The sequence below is a fragment of the Castor canadensis genome, chromosome 1 (genome assembly GCF_047511655.1).
Source record: "Castor canadensis chromosome 1, mCasCan1.hap1v2, whole genome shotgun sequence".
Taxonomy (NCBI): Eukaryota; Metazoa; Chordata; class Mammalia; order Rodentia; family Castoridae; genus Castor; species Castor canadensis.
The window spans coordinates 124,163,104-124,184,860 of record NC_133386.1 but is presented as its reverse complement, the minus strand read 5'-3'; the positions used below and the strand labels follow the sequence as shown (position 1 = coordinate 124,184,860).

The following is a 21,757-nucleotide window of genomic DNA, read 5'->3' as shown; positions in this document are numbered from 1 at the left end:
GTAAAAAATGTATTTGAAATCCTCACGTATACCATTCCATTGATATTGGACATTAAACGTTTAGAATTTGGATATTTAGGTTAATAATGTCCCATTTTGCTTCCTGCTCACTAGTTTTTCATCAGCAGGTTTATAGGCCAGATTATAGGATTTCTGTGATGTGTTAAGATAAATTCCCTTTATATCCCATTGTAAGTGACCTTCATTATAAACACATTTGTGGTCTGCAGAGGCAATGAGCTTCTACCGGTTAACGATACTGGGTTAAAAGGCAAGAGCATGTGGTTTTCCTAGGTCTATATGAGAATTCAGTCTTGTCTGTGAGACGCTTGAATGCCATGATGTACCTCAGAGAGTAATGTATTTTCTCCATTAGGGAATGGATTAATGTTACATTATATTATCATTTATAGTGCATTTGGGAAGGACTGTAATTCCTTACCAACACTGTATTTGCTTTTTTTCTATCACTTTTCCTAAGAATATTTTATGGATTACAGAAAAAAACTGCTTTCATTTAGCAAACCTGATCTGTTAGTATCTTGTACGCACACATTTCAAGCCTTCAAGCATCAGCCCCTCTTTTATTTATTTATTTTTTGGTTATTTCTTTTTATTTTATTTTATTGTTGTGCTGGGTATGGGGTACATTATGGCATTCACAAAGGTTCTTACAATATATCAAATATATCATACTTGAATTCAGCTCCTCTACCACTCTCCTTTATCCCTTTTGCCCCCCATTCCTGAAATAGTTTCAACAGGTATCTTTTTTCCATTGATATTCATGTGTACACTGTATTTGCACTGTATTCATCCTCTTACACCCTTTCCCTACCTCTTCCCCACTCCCACTGGAATCAACCCCTCCAGGCAGGACCTGTTCTGCTTTTCTGTTCTCTGATTTTGCAAAAGAAAGAAAGAAGAAATGACAGTTTTGCTTGTTTAAAGATAGCTGCACAGGGAGTTTCCTGTGGCAGTTCTGAATATATACATGCTATAGCCCGAATTGGTTCATCTCCTCTATTTCCTTCTACTTTCCTCCCTTTCTTATGGTTGTTTCAACCCATTTAAAAATTCTATATTTATTCTTGTATACAGAGTGCATCAACTATATTCACCTTAATTTCCTTCTTTTATCTTCCCCCTCTCATATGTGACCTCCCCTTGGCATGACCTGTTTTTCATAATATTGCTGCATTTGTATTAGGTCTATATTCCACATTTGAGAGAAAACAAAGCATCAGCCTCTCTATGAAGTCCCATCTCATCCTTGTAACAAAATCAACCACTATCTCTTATGCCCCAGTATAACTGGCATTGACTTCTATCATAGCATCCCCAATGCCATATTTGGGACTGTCCATTGTGGCATGCATGGGAAATCTCTAGAACACAAGCACATGAACAGTAATGAAATAGTGAGCCCACAGGCTGAAAATAAATAAGTACATTATAAATTACTAACATCTGATAGGGAGGAGACACCAGTGGCTTGGGTTCCAAGAAGAAAACAGTCATATAACCTATGAAAGGTATGAAGCCACAAAATAAGGCCAGAAATCTGGGAATTGTTTTCAAGTAAATCTAATCATAAATTTCTTTTAATACTTGGCCTAATATATACATATATGTGTATATATAAATTAAATACCACTCGTTTGATGGTCAAAAAAATTGCTTACTTTGCAATAGTTTCTCTTTTGTTTTTATCATAGAACTGTATATTTCCTTAAAGTACTTGCTTAGTTCATACTATTTTCTTACCATCAAAGCTTAGATGCTGATAAAAGGTTTTGAAGACTTAGGGATTTTAGAGTGATTATTTCATGGAATTGTGGAACCTAGATTCTGAGAGAAAAAAATTGAGTGGTAGAAGGTCAATATCCAAGACTGTGTGGGAATAGTGGACATTGTTTTTGGGTCCTGACAGGCTGACCTGCTAGCTCTGCTACTTATTGAGTAAAGCTTGGACAAATGACTTCCTGTCTAAGTCTAGTTTTCATAATGTCTAATAGTAGGGTGCTGATGCCCATTTCTCTGACTTTCCCTAATTATTTATTGGAAGAACATAAGGAGAATTCTTGGCATGTGGTATGTACACAGTTACTGCTAGTTCATTTCTCATTAAGGTAAGAGAGACATGTGAGTCCTGGGTTAGCAACGAATAACATTCATACTCTTAGCCCCATTCTCATCCCAATCTAGATCATGCCATTCCTCATCAAGAAAGAATCTTCCTGAGAAAAGGAAAAAGATTTCTCAACTAAGAGTGCTTAGGGTCAAATTTTGCAAAATAATTTTTTTGAACAAGATTGCTCATTAAGCAGCAAACCACACTGTAAAGTTCAGCTCAACCTCAGATTGCTTTCTGACCAACAAATCTGGGTGGACTTTGAAATCACACTGGCTGGAAGATGAATACAGTGTTTCACTGGGCATCATTACAATCACTGCCTAGGTGCTAATATTCTTTAGATTGTCCATGATGCTTAGTGGCTGAGAAGCAAGTCAGTTGTTCAATTTAGCTCTGCTAGCATCTGCAGGTTTGTGTTCTGCAGAGAACATTAGGTTGTATAATTGTCGTGGCTTCTGCTTTAGAAGGTGAACCTTGACTCTTCAAATGAACTATTGATACAGGTTTTCAGGAGCAGAGGCTGTTGTACCTACATTCAATTTCCCTGAATTACTCAGAAAGTAACAATGACACTTGACCTTACAGGAGAAAGAAGGTTCTAAACTTAAGTAGGTAGCCATTGAAAGGTCAAATAGAGTCTAAAAATCAGGCTAGGCTTTCTTTCTCCAAGTCTTTCCTAGATTCACCCTATTGCTTCCCCTTCTGTATTAGATTGGCCTGCTCACCCTACGAGTCCCTGTTGTGGGTGGGTCTTTTGAGAAGGGCTTTATAAAACAATGTTAAACAAAGGGGAAGATGTCACAGAATGAAAATGGGGTCATGAAAGCAAATGAGAGAGGACTATAAGGTGGGTACATGTAATGAGCTGTTCTGTTTAACACATGCAAAATTAGCCATGAATTAATCAGTCCCAGAAGGTACTTTCCTTCTACTCAAGAAGACACAGAAAACCAATAATTTCAGTTTCATATATTTAGGTGCTAAGATGGATAATTTTTAGGAACACAGAAGTGGCAGTGAAAGAGAGAAAAGGTAATCCGGGACTAAAAACAATACATGATTCATATAACATGTTCTTATTTGCAGGAATGGATGGCATAATCAAAGTGGTACAAGATATTCATGTAGTTAGTAGGACATGGAAGATATTCAGAGGCTAGTCTTATATATAAATTATCTGTGCATTTAGAAACTGCAGGCATGTGGACTCAGTTCATATTAATGTACTCCAAAAATAAAACTAAAATTAGGGCTGGGGTTGTAGCTTGGTGGCAAAGCACTTGCATAGCAAGGTGAATTGAACACAAGTGCAAGGCTTTGTGTTCAATTCCTAGCATGCTCACCCCCCCACACACACATGTGCACACATGCACACATGCACACACACCAACACCCCACCTAAAGTTATCCAGCACAGCCTGGTCAAAATTAACATAAGACCCTATCCAAAAAACAAAATAAAAGCAAACATGACTGAGGACATGGCTCAAGTGGTTGAGTGCTTGCCTAGCAAATGTAAGGTCCTGGGTTCAATCCCTACTACCATAGACAAAACAAAAAAGTTAAAATGTAATAGTGTATTAATAAAGTCTTATTGTAAGAAAATGTTAATAACTATCATTTGTAATACTAATAAATGTAAGTAATATTTATGAAAGACCAGTTCTATGCAAAGATCTGAGCTTAACACTTGATATGGGCTGTCTCATTCATTCTGCTATCCCCTTTTGTCAAATACAAAGCCTAATGCTTAGATAAGGTGACATACTTTAGGTCCCATACAACAAGAACCTGAGCTCACCTGACTGTAAAACCATGGCTTCAACAGTCACCTCCCCTGCTCCTTATAGTACTGTATACTCAAAATAGCACATGCAATTTAAAATCAGATATACATTCTTTCTTATTCTTATTCTTATTTCTTATTCTTATTGTACATACATGGATAATAAGACAAGGCAACAACTCATTGAAAGTCAAGAAATCATTGATAAGCTGTTGAAAGGATCAGAGATCGTCTATGTGGGTCAGGATCTATAGATGCTATGACCACTCTGGTCAGTAGAGCACTGCATTGCTGAAGCTTGACCAGTAAGCAGCTTCTCAGAGCTTCTCCTTTCGATGCCTCCGTGGCATCATTTACTGCCAAAGGAGGTCTTCCCAGGTAACTGGATGACGTCCATGTCTAACTTGATGTCAAGTGAGTCACTTGACTGTGATCATGCAGCAGGCATCTCTGCAGCCCAAGTTCACCCTGTGGGAGTCCTGCAAGTTTCTTGGTGAATTTTATATTATTCTAAAGTAATTGCACTTGACACCCAGGGCTGACTAATATCTATGTGTGACCAAGATAAGTACCTAGCTAGTCAGGCTTGCAATTATGAGGAAAGTTAGAGGCAGAGTAACATAATTGGACACTAAGATGAAGGACACCATGCAAATACCATGTCTAGACTCTAGTCAGAGAGGCCATATACACTTGTGGGTGTTTCCACTGCCCATCTCTGCATGAGGGTTTACAGGGAGCCTTGCTAATCGAAGTGTGCTTTATGGGCAAAAACAGCAGAAGCAGCAGCTGCTGTGGGAGCTTCTTAAAATCCCAGAAGCTCAAGCTCCTCCCAGAGAGAGCTATGGGATCAGAATCAGTATTTTGACAGGAACTCCAGGTGACATGTACATTAACATTTGGGAAGCCCTGGCCTCAAATATACACATTTCACTTTTACAAAGTTATTGTTTATGAAGTATTTGTCTTATTGGCAACTGAATTAACATATACAAAGGAAAAGATAATAGAATATGCTAGGCAGGTTATCAAATTACCTACATAATGATTTCACACTTTTCCATGTTCATACTTTTAAAAATCCTTAAAATCTTATCTATCTTCTTACTGATATAGAAGATAGATAACTCTCTACAGAGTTAAAAGATCGCATACTTTAAAAAATATTTTTTATGATTTTTTAATAGTTGTACAGGGGGATGTATTGTGATATTTACACGTTTAAAACATACCTTAGTTGGATTTACCACCTCCATTGTTCCCCATCTCCCCCCCACTGTCCCCCTTCTTAGAACAATTTCAACAGGTTTCATTCTTCTATTTTCATATATGTACAAAACACATCCACCATATACTCACTCATTCCCCCTTTCCTTGTGTCCACCCCCTCCCACTGGTACCCACTCCCAAAAAGATTTATTTTTCCCTCTGCCCTTCATTTCTTTTAACCCGGTATATACTGATAGTCCAAGGGGGTTTTGCCTCAGCACATCAGGTCTGTACATATCATGCTTTTATGAAATTAACCCTCTCCCCTCCATTATTGCTCATTCTCTATCACCATGCTCCCCTCATATTCAACAGCTCACTGTCCAGTGCATTATATTATATTCATATATGGATGGATTATTTCAATATTTTTTATTCTCTAACATTTTCTTTCTCTCTCCCATCTCCTGTAGCCCCCTCTGATAGACTCATTACTACAATATTAAAAAAGTCATTCTTAGGGCAGAATTTAAACCTAGGCATTTCAGTTCTAGACTTCACAATTTTTTCTGTAAAAGTCATACTATCTCTTTGGAGGAACGCAGAAGGCAACTTTAACTTAGACCAATCAGAAAAAATAGAACTTGAATTGAGATTTGAAGAATGGGTAAGGTTTGCAAACAAGAGGAATATTAGGAGGAAAACACGTTGAGATAGATATGAGAAAACATTTTTCAGGAGAGGGCTGAAAAAAAGGTTCATATCCTCATGTGATGACTAGCAGGAAGAAAGAGCAAAATGCAGAAGGAACCAGACCATGGAAGATCTTGACAGCTGGATGAGCACCGTGGGCAAATCAAGGAATAGCATAAGGAATATATTCTCAAAAGATAAATTTTCCAGTTTATTCATTAAGCTTTTATTTGTAATTTTAATATGTACTAAGAAATATATTTTTAAAACAAGAGATGAATAAATTCCAAGATACACTTTCAAAAACTCTTCACTGTAGCACTAGGACTATCTGTAATTCTCTGCCTGCTTCCTTAACTTCTGGCTGTGTCCCAGCAGACCTGACTTCTCTCTTTTCTGTGGGAGCACACAGAATGTGCAAGGATGGATGGAGAGGGCCCTCGCTTGGAGCACAGGTGTCTTTTGAGCAGGGTACTGGGTAGATGGTTCACCTCTAGATTGCCAAGCATTGTGAAGTAAGTAAAGTTGCTAGCGTGGACTTGAAAATGTACTCTTTGGTCAATGCCATGCAAATGGGATATGTTTTTCTACTGAAAGTCACCTGTACAAAGTAACTTGATTCCTAAGCAATTTCTTAACAAAACAAGTGGTTATTTAAGAACAAGTAACACAAATGTAACTATACAAATACTAAAAATATTAGTATAAATAAGAAATACAAAAATATCTATGCAAATAAAAGTATCAGTTTAAACAAGAAACACAAAAGTATATGCAAACACTAAAAATATCAGTTTAAAATCATGTGAAGATTAAGAAAAAGGGAAATGAATCAGGCACAGCACACATGTGTAACCCCAGCATTCAGGAGGCTGAGGCAGGAGGATCACAAGTTTGAAGTCAAGTCTGAGGTTATGTAGCAAGGGCTTGTCTTAAAAAAAGAAAAAAAAGAGGGGGGAAGGAAGGAAAGAGAGAGAAAAAGAGAGAGAGAGGGAGAGAGGGAGGGAGAGGGAGGGAGGTGGGGAGAGGGAGAGAGAGAGAGAGAGAGGAAAAGAGATAAGAAAGAGGAAAGGAAAAAGGAAGAAAAAGAAAAGAGGAGAATAAGGGTAAAGGAAGGAAAAGTGAAGTTGAGGAGGGACTAAGATGCACAGAAAATGAGGAGAAAATATGGAATAAGAAGAAAAGGCATGGTGAGAAGACAATTTATTAACTTATCACATTTTTATTATTCATTATCTACTTTAATAACAAGCTAATTATATGCAGTAGATATTTATATTTCAGAAATATCAAAACTGGTCCCACCAGAGATTAAATAATTTTTAATGTTAAGAAAGTTTGTAAGTAAGAAGACACTGATGGTAAGTGGTAGAGGTGGAATTCATTCAATGATCTCATCTCCCAGGAGAGAATAAAGTGAACATCAAACACTCTACAATGTTATTCAACCTTAACATCTCCTTCTTCATTTGAAAAATGATAGTAGTTGTAAAGCTCCTGGTCCAATAAATTCAATCAACAATAGCTATTATTACAGGAGTCCTTTCAAGAGGATCAGCTAACTCCCTGCTAATGACTACAGTTCTAACTCTGAACTTCTGGCTATCAGTTTGACAATTAAAAAAATTATATATATATATATATATATATATATATATTCACCTTACTAAATGTTGCATGGTGTTAATTATACAATTGTGTGCTAATTATGACTAATTAATTTCATTCAATGTGTCACTATATCCTTGAGTATTATTTGTATCACCAGAACAAAGGCCAGGAGTGGTGGCACATGTCTGTAATTGTAGCATTTAGAGGCTGAGAAGGGAAGAATGGGAGTTTGGGGCCAGTCTGGGATACACAGCAAGACTCTGTCTCATAAGTAAATAAAAAATAAACAAATCCTAAAAATACAAGTACTCTCCAGTGGTTAAAAAGGGGGTCCTTGTAGTATTCAAAGAGCCTGGGAACGACCGTGAGCATAATCCTTGTAGTATTGTAGACTGGAGATGACATAGCACAGCCAGCCGAGGCCTACATCTGGACCTCTTTACTTTTTAGATCAATGACCTGCGTTTCTGTCTTCTTAATGATTGTCCTTTCTCTTATCCATTCAGTTCATGGCAAAGAGGTGTGGTTTTTTTTTTCCTAATGGCAAAACTGATCCTTTCATTTTCTTGTTTAAAACCATTCTAATGGCCTTACTGCCTTTACAGTTAAAAAAAAACCCAAACTCCAACTGTGTCTAAAAGTCCTTCTATGATTGGGCACTCCTTAACAATCCAGGCCACACCAGATACTTGTCTGCACTCCAGCCTGTGGAACTGCTATCACTTCACAGCTCAGGTTGAGAGCTTTCTCTTATTTTCCTGCTTTCCTACACACTGTCCCTTCTTTCTTCTCTTCATAACTGACTTCTAAGTAGTTCATATCTCAGTTTTGACATTTCTTCTCCTAGGGAGCCTTCTCTGACCATCTCATCATGCTGAGTTAAGGGTCCCTGCCTAAGCAGTTGAGAAGACCCCAGAGTATCAATTATGTTTTACTGCAATTGCCTCATAACCAGATTCTAAACCCTGTGAGGATGGAGATCACATCTGGTTTTTAGTCCAATGTCTAACACGATGCCTGGCATATAACATCACAGGTGCTCAATAAAGATCTGTTGCATATGTTTTAAAACTCCAAGAGTCCTGTGTCCAGGGGGTGCAGAGGAGTTTTTCCTTTAATTTTGAGTTATTTTACATTTCTGAAGAAAAGTATATATCAATTAAATCTAGTGTCAAATCCCCAAACACAGAGACAAGAAAATGAAGAGAACAGAGTCATTAGAACTGACTGCAAGAAGCCAGCATTCTTGGCAGTGAGTCCTGGGGTCCTCGTCCAGGTCTTTTATCCACATACCCTGGCTTTCCCCACCTATCCAGTGAAATTAATACTAATTACTTAGTTTTTTGTTTCTGTAAGGATCTCAGGGTCCTTCAGTAGGTTTTACAAGGAAATGGTGATAAAACTTAATCAGTAGCTCAGTATTGCTTTAGCTGTACGGTCTGCTCTTCACATCCCTGGGCACCCCATCCATCCATGGAATCAATGAAACTCAGACTGAAAATATTAGGAAAAATAAAATTGTATTAAACATGTACAGATTTTTCCCCTTGTTATTTGCCCTAAACAATAAAATATAGCAACTATTTACATGGTATTTAAATTGTATTAGATATTGTTAAGTAATCTAGAGATGATTTAGAAGTGTACAGGAGAATAACAATGGAGGTTCTTCAAAAAAGATAAATAGATCTAACATGTGTACACTTCTGGCTATACATTCCAGAGAAATAAAATCAGATACAAAAGTGATCTGCATGTCCATGTTTATTGCAGCACTGTTAATAATAGCTAAGATGTGGAATCTATTCAGGTGCTCATCACCAGATATATGGATTAAAAAAAACGTGGTACACACACACACACACAAATATTATTCAGCCATAAAGACAAATGCATTTTATCATTTTCAGCAAAATAGATGGAATTGGAAGATATATTAAGTAAAATAAGCTAGACACTGTAGGTTCTCTCTCACACATGAAAGCCAAAAAATAGTCAACCTGACTATAGAATAGTGGTTACTAAAAGTTGGAAGGGGTGGGAGAAAGGGGAAATACAAGGAGACTGAATTTGATCAATGCATGCTATTTGCATGTGTCAAAACATTACACTAATATGTACCCTTAATACATGTCAATAAAAAACATAACAAAATGTACAGGAAGATGTGCATAGGTTAATATGAAAACACTCTGCTATGTTAAACACTAGATTTGAGCATCTGTAGATTTCAGTACTGTATGGTATCCTGAAATTAGTTCTCCATGGATATGAAGGAATAACTGTACTAAAAAGAGAACTCTATAATACCCATGCTTGAGCATGTACAACTGTTTTAAACTTTTTTGATTATTCCTCTAAATGTATCCCCAAAAGAACAAATTCATTGTCATGGTTATGCCCATTTTGTAGATGGAAACCTGAACACGAGAGGTCAAGACACAACTTCCTTTTGAGCAGAAAGTTTGGGGAATGGGGTGTTCTCTTTCTCCACTTCCATTTCATCCCTTTTGTTCCACCACACAAATTTGTCTCACATGATCTTTAATGCTTTCTTGTGCTTGATTCTTTATAAGACTATCTCCTAACAAACTTTAAGATCCTTAGTGGAAGGCAGGCTCTAGGTTCATTTTTCTTTTTGTCCCAAGCTTAGGAACCACACTTATGTAGGCATACAAAAAATGTTATGAAATAGCATAATACCCATAATACTTGGCCCACTCTGTCCTTAGGCTTATCATCAGGGAAATATCCCAGTCTTTTGATTAAAGAGAAATATCAGCACCGAAAGAAACTTAAATACTTTCTATACCCACCACCCCTACCCTCTTGATTCTACTAATCTTACACTCCACTTACACAGCTTCAGTGAAATGGAGCGCCTACTTTTTCAAGGCAGTGTAGTGAACCTTCTCAACATTAAAACATCCTGGGTCTTTTTTCCCTTGAAATTACAAAGGGACATGATTTGCACATAGCTGGCTCCCAACAATACCAACACAAACTGAGAGAAAGCAATTTTACGTTTAAATAATTCATTAAGTCTAAATGATTGAAGTTTTTGGTTTTTCACTTTAACAATAGAGTACCACTTAAATGTATTTTTTAAACAAAGTCTCCTAGATATTAGTGAAGATATAGAGTCATCTGGAGATTAATGGGTTACTGCCATAGCCCAAAAAAGCCTGCTAGACAAAAAAGCAGCAGCTGAAGGTTTTGTAGGGGCTTAGTCACATGATAGTAAGAGTCTGGAAATGAGTAGAAAGGGGAAAACAAATATAAAAACAAAAGCAACTGTTCAATTAGTGCAGATGGAGAAAAACATTCCATAAAGTAATAGATTATAGCTTTCACAGCAGCTGTTTACAGTACCTGCCTGTAAAAACATGAGCTGGGGTGGGGGGGTGGAAACACACACACACACACACACACACACACACACACAAAACTTCATCCACTGTTTGACTGCCTTTCTTTGATGAAATACCCTTCAAATGGATGATGCAATATAATCCAGCCCTCTCTGGCAACAAATAGAGGAAACTCAATAAAGTGGCAGTATGGTAGCTGGTCTGATCTGCTGAACACAGAAAGGCGACCTTACTGACTGGCATTTAGAATGCTTTAGGAGTCAGGTATGATGTTACTACTGTGCGTAGCAGCAGAGCCTTTGTGTGTGTGCGTGTGTGTGTGTGTGTGGGTATGTATATACATACATATATATATATATATTATATATAATCCAATGACTTATGATGACATTATTAGATCTACCGACCCAATGTTAAAGGAACCCTCTGTGTCCAGGAGTTTCTTTGGGAATGAATATGCTCCAAACCTACTCCCTGTGATGGCCTTGGTGGCCTATCTGCTCAAAGGGGTCGAGGACAGACAGGTAATAAGTAGTGAATTACAATGCAGCAAGTTAAATTACTCGATAATGCTTTAGTGGGAAGGCTAACTCTGTCTGGGCAATGAGGGGTGCAGAAGACTTCCCAAATCAGATTTTAGAACTAGGTTTCTAAGGTCATTAGGAGTTTCTCAGACACATGCAAAACACCTAGCACAGAAGGTAACTAAGGTTGAATTTTCAAATGAAGAACTATTGTGTAATTTCTGAGCATAGGTAATAGTACTTTGAATTGGGAATAAGTGGGTGCTGGCAGGGATAAAATGTGCATGTAGGTGTTAAGAAATATCCCACGCTCTGGAACAAGGAGCAGCTCTTTATGGTTGGGAGATGGGGATAGTAACCACAGAATTCTAACTTAGCAAAGTAACTCTCTTGGCAGATGTAGAGAGTGGATTGAGAGGTAGTGAGGGAGATGAAGTCAGGAAGCCCAATTAGGCAGAATTACTCTCTAAGAAGCAAATACTGAGGAAATGTTGCCCTGCCTAAAAAAGAATCAGGAATAATCAGATTCTAACCTACTGAAGGGCCTACTTGCACCTTCCAAGCCAGGCCAGTTTCTGAGAAAGTGAGGATCACATTATTGTCCAGACATCTATAGCCAGGACTAGTTCTGGTCTTTGACTCTGGCACCTATAAGCACTAGATGAGCAGCTCTTAGCCTGGCCCATACCACACCTGGGAAATTTATAAGGCAGGTGCCTCAGCTGTACTCCAGATCTACTAAATCAGGATTCCTGGGAGAACTGCACTTTTTTAGTGCCCCACACAGCAGTCAAGCTTAATAATGACTATTAGAGTTTAGATATGAATTGTACCCCCAAAAGGCTCATGTGTTGAAGGCTTGGTCCCCAGCTGGTGGCACCACTGAGAGGTAATTGGATCTTGAGGACACTAATTTCACCAGTGATTAAATTCACTGATGAGTTCACACTGAATGGGCTAGTAAGAAGTGAGGCCTTCTTACTAGTAAATAAGAACCGATTAAAAAAACCAATTAAAAAAAAAAAGAAAACCTCAATAAATCAAATTTTTAAAAAAGTGGAGCCTAGTTGGACTGAGGGGTCTCTGGATCCCTCCCTCTATTTTTGAGCTTCTTGGCTGTCATGAAGTGAGCAACTCTGCTTCACCATATACATTCTACCATGTTGCTTTGCCTTACCATAAGCCTGAAATGAAGGAGCCAAGCAACCATGGACAGAAACATCTGAAACTGTGAGCCCAAATACATCTTTCCTCCAAGTTCATTTTCTCAAGTATTTTGTCACCATGACAGAAACTCACTAACACAGTGACTGTTAGATGCTTTCTTGAAAAGCCTCTCAGTGTGTGCACATGGAGGTGGGTATATTTTGTAATAGACATATTATTACAGGAGAAGCCCTGGAAGCAGGCTCATCATAACAGGGGAGGCATCTCCATTAGCACAGAAGCAAGAGGGGCTTAGCCACCATGTGTCCTGAGTGTTTTAATCCTGAAAGCTATAAAAATGCCCCCAGCACACACACAAAGAACGTGTTCCAAGTGAATTATGGAGGAGGGTGTGACCCTACATAGACAGAACATAATGCAGACTCTTAGTGACAGGTCTTAGCCTTGGTCCCCACAAACTGGTCAGGAAACTTCTCTCAAGCTCCACTATGACTACAACCAGAATTCTGTAGTCTGTGGTCAAGACAATCTTAGTGAAAAGAATGAACTCTTGGCTACCATCACAGTACACTGAGCTCTACAGAGACAGTTCCAGGACAAGTGAGAGCCAGACAGGACCTGGACAACTCTGTGCCTCTCTGAGGAAGAATAAACAGGGGCAAAGGAAATCCTAAGAAACCAAGAGGCAAAATGTCATTGTACTCATTCTTTGTGCAAACTTGCAGAGAGGAGCACAAGAAGAAGCACCCAGATGCTTCAGTCAACTTCTCAGAGTTTTCTAAGTGCTTAGAGAGGTGGAGGACCATGTCTGCTAAAAAGAAAAGAAAATCTGAAGACATGAGGCCCACCTTTCCCACAGGGAAAACCAAACCAGTTCAAGGATCCCGATGCACACAAGAGGCCTCCTTTGACCTTCTTTTTTTTCTGTTTTGTGTGTCACCCCCAAATCACAGGAGAACATCCTGGCCTGTTCCATTGGTGACGTTGCAAAGAACCTGGGAGAAATGTGGGACAACCCTGCTGTAGACGACATGCAGCTTTATGAACAGAAGGCTAGGCTGAAGACAAATGCAGAAAGGATTCTGCTACCCACCCAGCTACAGGACACCCTGATGCACTGAAGAGGGAGTTGTTAAGGCTGAAGAGTGTGAAAAAGAAGGAAGAGAAGAGGAGGAGGACCAGGAAGATGGAGATGAAGAAGATGATGGTGACGAATGAGCTGATTCTAGCACAGTTGTTTTCTTGTCTGTCAAGTATTTAACTCTCCTGTATACAACTCACACCTTTCAAAGGACAAAAACTTGAAATGTGAGGCTGTGTAAGATTTGTTTTTAAACTGTATGTGTCTTTTTTTGTATAGATGACACACTACTGAATGTACTTTTATTTTATTTTAGTGGTTCTAGGGTTTGAACTCAGGGCCTTGAACTTGCTAGGCAGGTGCTATACCACTTGAGCCATGTCCCTAGCCCAAATGTGCCTTTTGATAGGGTGTCTGGTGGTATTTCAGTAGCCACTAACCTTGCCTGGTATAGTATGGGAGTTTATGAATTAGCATGGAAATTTAAAGCAGGTTCTTGTTGGTACACAGCAAAAATTAGATGGGGATGGTAGTTTTTCATCTTCAGTTTTTCTGATGTGGCTGATATGAAATAATTGTTCTGTTAACTAAATTCCATTCTGCAATTGAAAAAAAAGTTGCTACTGTTTTGTTGACATTCTGAATGCTTCTAAGTAAAAACAATTTTCTATTTATTTTTAAAAACGAATGACATCTACCTGTATTATGTATAAGTAATTGAAATCTTTTTTGTTTCCCAAGCTTTTAGTCTACACAGATATTACTTTAAGAGCACTTCATTCTTTATCTTCTTCAAGACTCAAAATCCTGCGGGGAAAATTGCTACAATCTACAGACACAGAACTGAAGTTCCCGAGCTCTTAGTTTCAGTAACTTAAGTTAGATACTTAGGAAAGTCACAGAACAAGAAAGTGACAGATTCTAGTTTGAACCTATGTCTGAAAAAACCAATACTGTTAACTACCAGGTGCTAGACTTTCAAGTCTCCCAAGATTTGTAGCCCATCTTGGAATGTAAACTCCTCAAGGTCAAAGATTAAGTACAGTTTAGGTTCATTTTTGAGTCGCTCCTTCAGTTATTCACAATTTTTTTTTCTAGTTGAGATAAGGATAGCTATACAGGGAGTTGACTCACATTAATTTCCTGTGATGTGTGTTACCTTCTGGTTAATTCTTTTTGATCTAACCTTTTCTCTAGTTCCTGGTCCCCTTCTCCTATTGGCCTCAGTTGCTTTTAAGGTATCTGCTTTAGTTTCTCTGTGTTGAGGGCAACAAATGCTAGCTAATTTTTTAGGTGTCTTACCTAAAAGAGGGCCAAGGAAAAAATTTGTCTAAGAAGACCCTCTTCTCTAGTGGCCCAGTGGGTCTGAGTAGCCCAGCAATCAAGCAGCCTTCTCTGCCAAAAGCTGATCCTTCCTCTTCCTCAAGGAAAAAACCAACTACCCTGAGTGCCTAAGAGACAGTGGAGCATCTCTGTATAAACCTTGTTAGAAGTGGAGAGCTGAGCATTAAGGAAGGGAGAACTCTGAGAAGGAAGAAAATAGCTGAGCCATTAGCACATGAAACATGAGTCTCAGAGTTCAATGACTTGTCCGAAGCCAGATTTCAAAAAATACACATTAACCAGGTGTTTTGGGGCACTTTACTGGGCAGGAAGAAATGGAAGATAGCAGTGGTCAAAGCTATAGGACATGGAGACTGCAAAACTGAGACCAGTATGAATGTAAAGTTCATTCATTTAACAGATATTTAGTGTAGGGCAACAACAGGCATTTTTAAATTTGCATGGCTCCAATATGCACGCATTTCCATTACCATGGTTTAATTAAGTAGCACCAGGCCACCAATAATATGACTCAAATTTTAGCTGCATCTATATTAACTGTAAGTGACTGTATAAAGTACAAACGTGCTACCAGCTCTTTGGTTCACCTAACACGTGAGAATCGTGACCACTGACTCATCTTGTCAGTTCTTCCAAAGTCTATTGGTGCTTGGAACTGGGCTCCTGTTACTCAGTTTACACACACATACACACCCACATACTCTCTCACACACACACATACACACAGAGTGAACCATGTTTTGCTTTACCTCCAGTGATAAACCAAAATGACATTTTATGAAAATGAGCAATCCCAAGAGGGACTTTGTCAACAAAGATGAAAATGCATCAAAGAAACAAAAAGTGGTAAAACTATAAGTGGAATTCAAGTGGGACAATGAATTATAAACGTTATAGCTGACCATGGGAGTGCTGACATGGTCACTCTTGAGAAATTCCAGCTATACATCTAGAGGAATTTAGTAAGGGCAAATTTATGAACATACATAAAAAAAGTGGTGAGGATGAAAAGGATGTAGGTGCCCCAAAGGAAATGACACGAGCATAAAACTTCATATTAAAGGAACTCTTGTAGGACTGGAGGCATGACTCAATGGTAGACCACCTGCTTAGCAAGCATGTAGCCCTGAATTCTAATCCCAGTCCTGCCAAAAATAAAAAGGAACTCTTGTAGATAATGCAAAATAGTGAAAGTGGAAGGTGAAAGGTAACCCAAACATAGGAAGGAGTATGACAATTTACCAAAGCAAACAGAAGATACTCAGTAGCAAGAAAAAGGCAAGAACTAGTCGAACTACTCTTTTTAAACAAAAAATAAAACACTTTCTCAGTGTTTCTAATATTTTAAAGTGTACTGAATATTTATTTTACTATTTTTTCATTTCCTTATACATTTATAACCAACAAAGAGTTTTTATTTATTTTTATTTACTTATTGTTTAGGAGGCACTGGGGTTTGAACTCAAGGCCTCATGCTTGCTAGGCAGGTACTCTTACTGCTTGAGCCACTCCACCAATGGCTCCAAGTTTATTTATTTTTATTGTTGTGCTGGGTGGGGGTACATTGTGGCATTTACAACATTTCTTATACTATATCATACTTTAATTCACCCCTCTACCATTCTCCTATATTTCACCCCTCCCCCACTCCTGGAATAGGTATCATTTTTCCATTTACATACATGTGTTCACAGTATTTCCACCATACCCAAGTTCTAATTTTTTTTACAAAAAACAGATGTTTACTATGTCATTTTTGTGGTCTCAAACTACCATGCAAAGCAAGCTCTGCTCATTTAACATCAAGTATGAGAAGACACAGTTCCTGCCTTCATGGTGGCCTGCCATCAACAAATTAATTCTAAAATCCTGTGAATAATTGCTCCATGTTAAAGAGGGTGCTAGCCTAGCCCAGAAAACTCACATAGACTTTCAAGGAGTCGTGGAGAGAAGAAAGGAAGTACTGACTAGGGCAAGCTCCCCATGGAGGAAAATGCCTCTCTCTCCAGTCCAGCAAGTCTACTTTCTTACCCCAAGGGCAGGGTGAGGAGAGACTCTGGGCTGGTTTTTAAACTGGTTGCCAACTGCTCAGTTGTAAAGCCAGATGCGTATTAATTGCCATCAGAATGCAGAGATACAGGTTACAGCTCCTTCTCAAAAATAATACAGAAACTAGAAATGCTAACAAGTGCCACCCTCAGCTAACTTGTATGAATAGTGTCTTGAAATCAGTAGAGTGCTTAAATCCAACTCTCTGTCCCCAAAGTCATGTATATGCAGAATAGCCTCTGAAGCTGTGAGGAAACAGTCATGGAGTATAAGAAATACACTTCTGGCTTGATGAGCAGCTGATGATTTTTAAGCCTAACATGTATTATAACCATATTCTATATGGTGGTTTCTCCATTATAAAGTATGTTTGAATTTTTTATTCATGGCCCTTACCAAGGAAGATGTGAGGCTATGTGATACATGTGGAGGAGGCTCCCATTTTACACAGACATGGAAGATGGACAAAAAAAGTACTGGGTGGAATGTGAAGCCTGCAAAATGGGCCTGGTGGAACCTGGAAGCCAAGTCAAAATGTTCCACTTGTGAAATTCAAACCATGATCCAAGGAAGAAACAACCAATCAGTGAAATCCCAAGCAAACGCTATAGAAGCCTGTCCCCAGCCCCATATTGGCATGGCAGTCGGGATAGCTCCCTTGTTGCTAGGCATCCACCGTTTTTTCTTTAATGGGATTCTATCAATAAATCCTTTTTGCCAACATGTGACTCTGAAATCCAGAACAATGTGCATGCAGATGCACTTAGAAACAAGGCTGTTAAGAGGTAGCAGTCTCGTTCCCATTCATCTTGTCTAGCCTCTCTTATTTTTAAAAAAATCGAGGTAAGTTTAGTCCAGGGAAGCCAACTGCCCATCTCCACGGTCAGACTCCCACCTCAAATTAACAACACTTAAAATTCATTGAGTGTTACTCTGTCAGGCACAGTGGCTTTCATATAGAAAAAAAATCCCTTTTTTTTTAATCCTCACAAATCTATGAAACGATAATGCATTTCATAGATATGGAAACGGGCTTTTCCTTATTCAGCTAACCATAGGGAGGTGGAATTTGTTCTCAAGCCAAATGACCTGAGATGACATTTTTAACTACTAAGTTTTGATTGTTAATCAATTTCCATTTGCAGATAATTAACTCTATACCTCCAAATAAGGCAACCATGTCCCCTGGAGGGTCTTAGTGTCTAGCTTTCCATAGATAACTACTAATTTTTAAGCATTCATACAAAGTAGGAATGTAATTCCCATTTTACAGATGACAAGGCATAAAGATCAATGGTTTCCCAAGTTTGTATAGCTTATGGCTGATGAAAGTCAAGATTCAACATTCAAGTCTATCAGGTTCCTTCAGACGAGTAAGCCTGCCCATCCTGGATGACAAGTAGGCTGCCCTTCAGCAGGCTTGGGCTCCTATTTGAACAGGAATTGCATACATCAAATATCTGCTCTGAAACTAATGGGATCCAGGCATTTCTAGAACTCAGTTAAGCATGCTGCAAGAATTTCACATTTCTTAACCAATCTCTCTGTCTTCTCCTCTCTCTAACATACTATATCAAGAGTCAAACAGCTCACAGGAGACACACTTACTATTGAAGAAGCCAGTGGTGAAGCAAATTTATGGATTGTGGTTTTGGGGTTGCACTTAGGTGAAGGAAGAGAAAAATTCACTGAGTGTTGCTTCCCCAAAACACAGATAGCAACAGGCATGAAAACAGAGCAACCATAGAAGATGCCTGTAAGCAGCAAGCACTGAGAAATGGCAGAGGCTGCTGTTCTACAACAGAAAGGGAGGAGGACCTGCCTCCTCTTTGCATTGTTTTTTTACTGGCCATAATTCCCCTATAGGATCTGTCAAGAGAAATGGGTCTGAGAAAAGCAGTCCGATCTCACCACGTCGCCTTAGCCAGTTTCCAGAGGTTTTCAGCATAGCAGGCAGCTGCTCTCCAAATCCAGCTCGTTTCCCTCCTCCTAGTGAGCTGCACAAGTCTGGTAGGCACACTAACTCCGCCTGGCCAGCACACACCTGAAGCTCTTGAGCGGTGGCCAAAGCCTCTTAGGAGTAAGCAGGTGGGGCGGAGTTATCGGTCTCCTGGCCGCCTAGTTTGAAACGCTTTGCAAACACAAAGAACCGTTTTCAGAAATGGAATTACTTTCCTGTTCCTACTCTTTTAAAAGTAGTAACAGATCACTTCCCAGGTGTTCACTGTTTGTTCTTCTCTCAGCTGAAAAGGCCCTAGCTTGGGAAAGGCACAAGGGGTGGATCCTGCCAGAGGAGCCTGCTGAAGTGAGCCAGGACTTTTTATCCCCAAATTCCATCCTATCTCCCAGTGAGCCCCTGGTTTTTGAAATTCCAACAGTCTGGTGTCCTCTTTAAAATGTAGAACAAAGTAAACAAAGTTGTTCACAGGCTCCCCTAGACCAGGAAATGCCTGCTTAAAGTGCCTTAGGTGGGAAGACTACTGAAAAAGGAAAGGTGGAGGGAGGCACACTTCACTAATTGTACTTGTCTTGTGGGCAAAATCAAGTCATGAACCCCTCAATCTGAGAAATTAATTCCTCCCTTTATTTCCTCTGAACTAGAAAATCTAATGCCAGCTTCGACACCATGTTGCTTAAAGCTTTTCTTGATATTTCAATATGAGTAGATAATTTGGAAACCAGGACGGTTTCTCATTCTTTCCTGAACACATTTGCAAATATATAAAGGGATTCGGGTTTTGGCCTGCACACTGCATGCGCTTCCTGAAGTTAAGGGGCGTATCATTCCTTATGTGCTGATTGGTCTCCTGATAAGTGGAGCCCAGACATTTTAATTTCCCCTCCCAACTATCGATCCTTGTTGCAATCCAGTTTAATATGGCACTGTTTCCCTGTGCTATCTGTTGCTACTCAAATCAGATGTTGTGGTCACCATGGTAACCACCCACTCACTCTCCCTGGTTTTTCATTTATAAAACTTAGAGTGCACAGGCTAGAAAACCCTATGATTTTTCAAAACTCAGTCAATCAAGCTCACCTGAGTAAAGGAGTCATTTCATATAAGTATGTTAAATATTAGTTGAAAATGTGTTCACTAGAAACAACTTATCACTAAGGGAACAAAATAGAGGGGTTGAATCTGGTCAATTGCTGGAAATTAAAAAAAAATTTTTTTTTGATGGGTTTTCAGGGATAAATGGGATTCTCACTGGTCTTGGCTAGGACTGAAAGCTGTGGGAGTCTCTAAGGCTATCAGTTGGGTCAGAAAACTAAATAAGGTCTGTTTAAACCCCACGAGTGTGGGGTTACACTTTTCTATATGAATTTCCCTTGTCACACAAAAATATTCTGAAAAAAAAACCCAAATTTTTTATTTCAAAGTAGTGCTTAACTCATTTATTTTATAATTAATTGCTAAATCTACCAATATAGTTCTAAATGAGATCAGAGCACGTATGCCAAAAGCTGATGTATCCCTGAGCTAGGAAGGGAGGCAGGAGATTCAGAGCTATCCAATTACAGATCTACAGATCCTCTCTGGTTAAGCACAGGTATTTTACCACCATTACGAAGTCAGCTAGCCATAAGTGGGAGCTGATCTCCAGGGCAAGTCAGTTATTGCTGACTCTACAAGATGTTTGCTCTGCCTTCAAAAGAAACAGTGCAGAGAGGAGTTTATATCACAAAGTCTTTTTCTCTGCAGACACCCTAAAACCACAGACAGTAAGGAACCCTACAGTTGAAAACACTCTTCCTGCCCACAAGTGTCTACCTCCTGTAAGATAGGTGTTTTGCCTCTTCATAATCACCAACCTGCATAGAAGAGTTGCAGCCTAGTGTAACCCCAATACTGAGGCAGAGGCAAAATTTCCAATTTGAGGCTGGCCTGGGCTATACAGCAAAATCCTGTTTCAAAACAACAACAAAAGAGTTGCAAAATGACTGAGCCCCCATTGCCAAATGATTCTGCTACTTTTAGTTGAGAACTTCTGGTTTGCAGAGACTAAGACTTGCTGTTCTCTCTGCTCAATGAGCTTGGGGTTCTGCGCTGTTTTAACCAGGTAGGAGAAGCACCTCCTGCTTTCAAACTGAAAAGGCTTATTTTCATAGCTTCTGCATAGAGTGTTTTCCCAATGCAAGGTCCCAACTCAACTTAGCCTAACATATTCTAGTTTGTAAAGGACTCTGTTTTGTGTGGCAAGAAGGCTGTTTTACAAAAACTGTTTCCTCAACTCAATTGGAATCCCACTTGCATCTTGTTGACAGTATATTCCAACCACATGATGTCATAGAAAAGATTGTACAAGTTAACAAACAGCCATCTTGGCAAAACATTGAGAAACTGACCACCCCAGTGGCTTCCTGGAACAGATAGCTGAATCAAAAAAAAAAAACAAAAACAAACCCACAACAAACATCAGCAGTATATTCTTTCTACATCTTAAATGCTTATATACCCCAGCCCTAACCTCATTCTGGGCCAGTATTTATTTCTCTTACTATCCAACCCCTTTCCTCCCTTGGAAAGTGAATAAAACTTTGCTTCTACATCAATTCCTGTTTTCTTCTGTGAAATCTTTCTCACCTCATGCACTGGCCTCATGGATTGGGACTTAACATCCAACATGGTCAACAAGTCCATCTATTCCCTGGTTCAAATTGCCTGGAGACAGACGTTGAGGATGAAGGTGATTAGTTAGCCATGCAGGACCCTTTGAACAGAAGCTACTTGAGGAACCCTGGGGGCCTTACATAGAGGCCACTGTGATTGCCATTCACAGTCCT

General features: G+C 39.1%; 1 protein-coding gene across 20 annotated transcripts in view; it reads right to left on the bottom strand.

Annotated features, from left to right (window-relative positions):
• Positions 1-21,757, bottom strand: part of Dlg2 (discs large MAGUK scaffold protein 2) — a 2,025,432-nt gene that overhangs the window by 223,313 nt on the left and 1,780,362 nt on the right. The window contains exon 1 of one of the 20 annotated variants that reach the window (XM_074081707.1): positions 18,884-19,099. The exons of the other annotated variants lie outside the window; for them this stretch is intronic. Coding sequence (XP_073937808.1) covers positions 18,884-18,920 — 37 coding nt within the window. The 5' untranslated portion in view covers positions 18,921-19,099. Of the gene's footprint in view, positions 1-18,883; positions 19,100-21,757 lie in introns of those variants that run through there. 20 annotated transcript variants of the gene reach the window in all.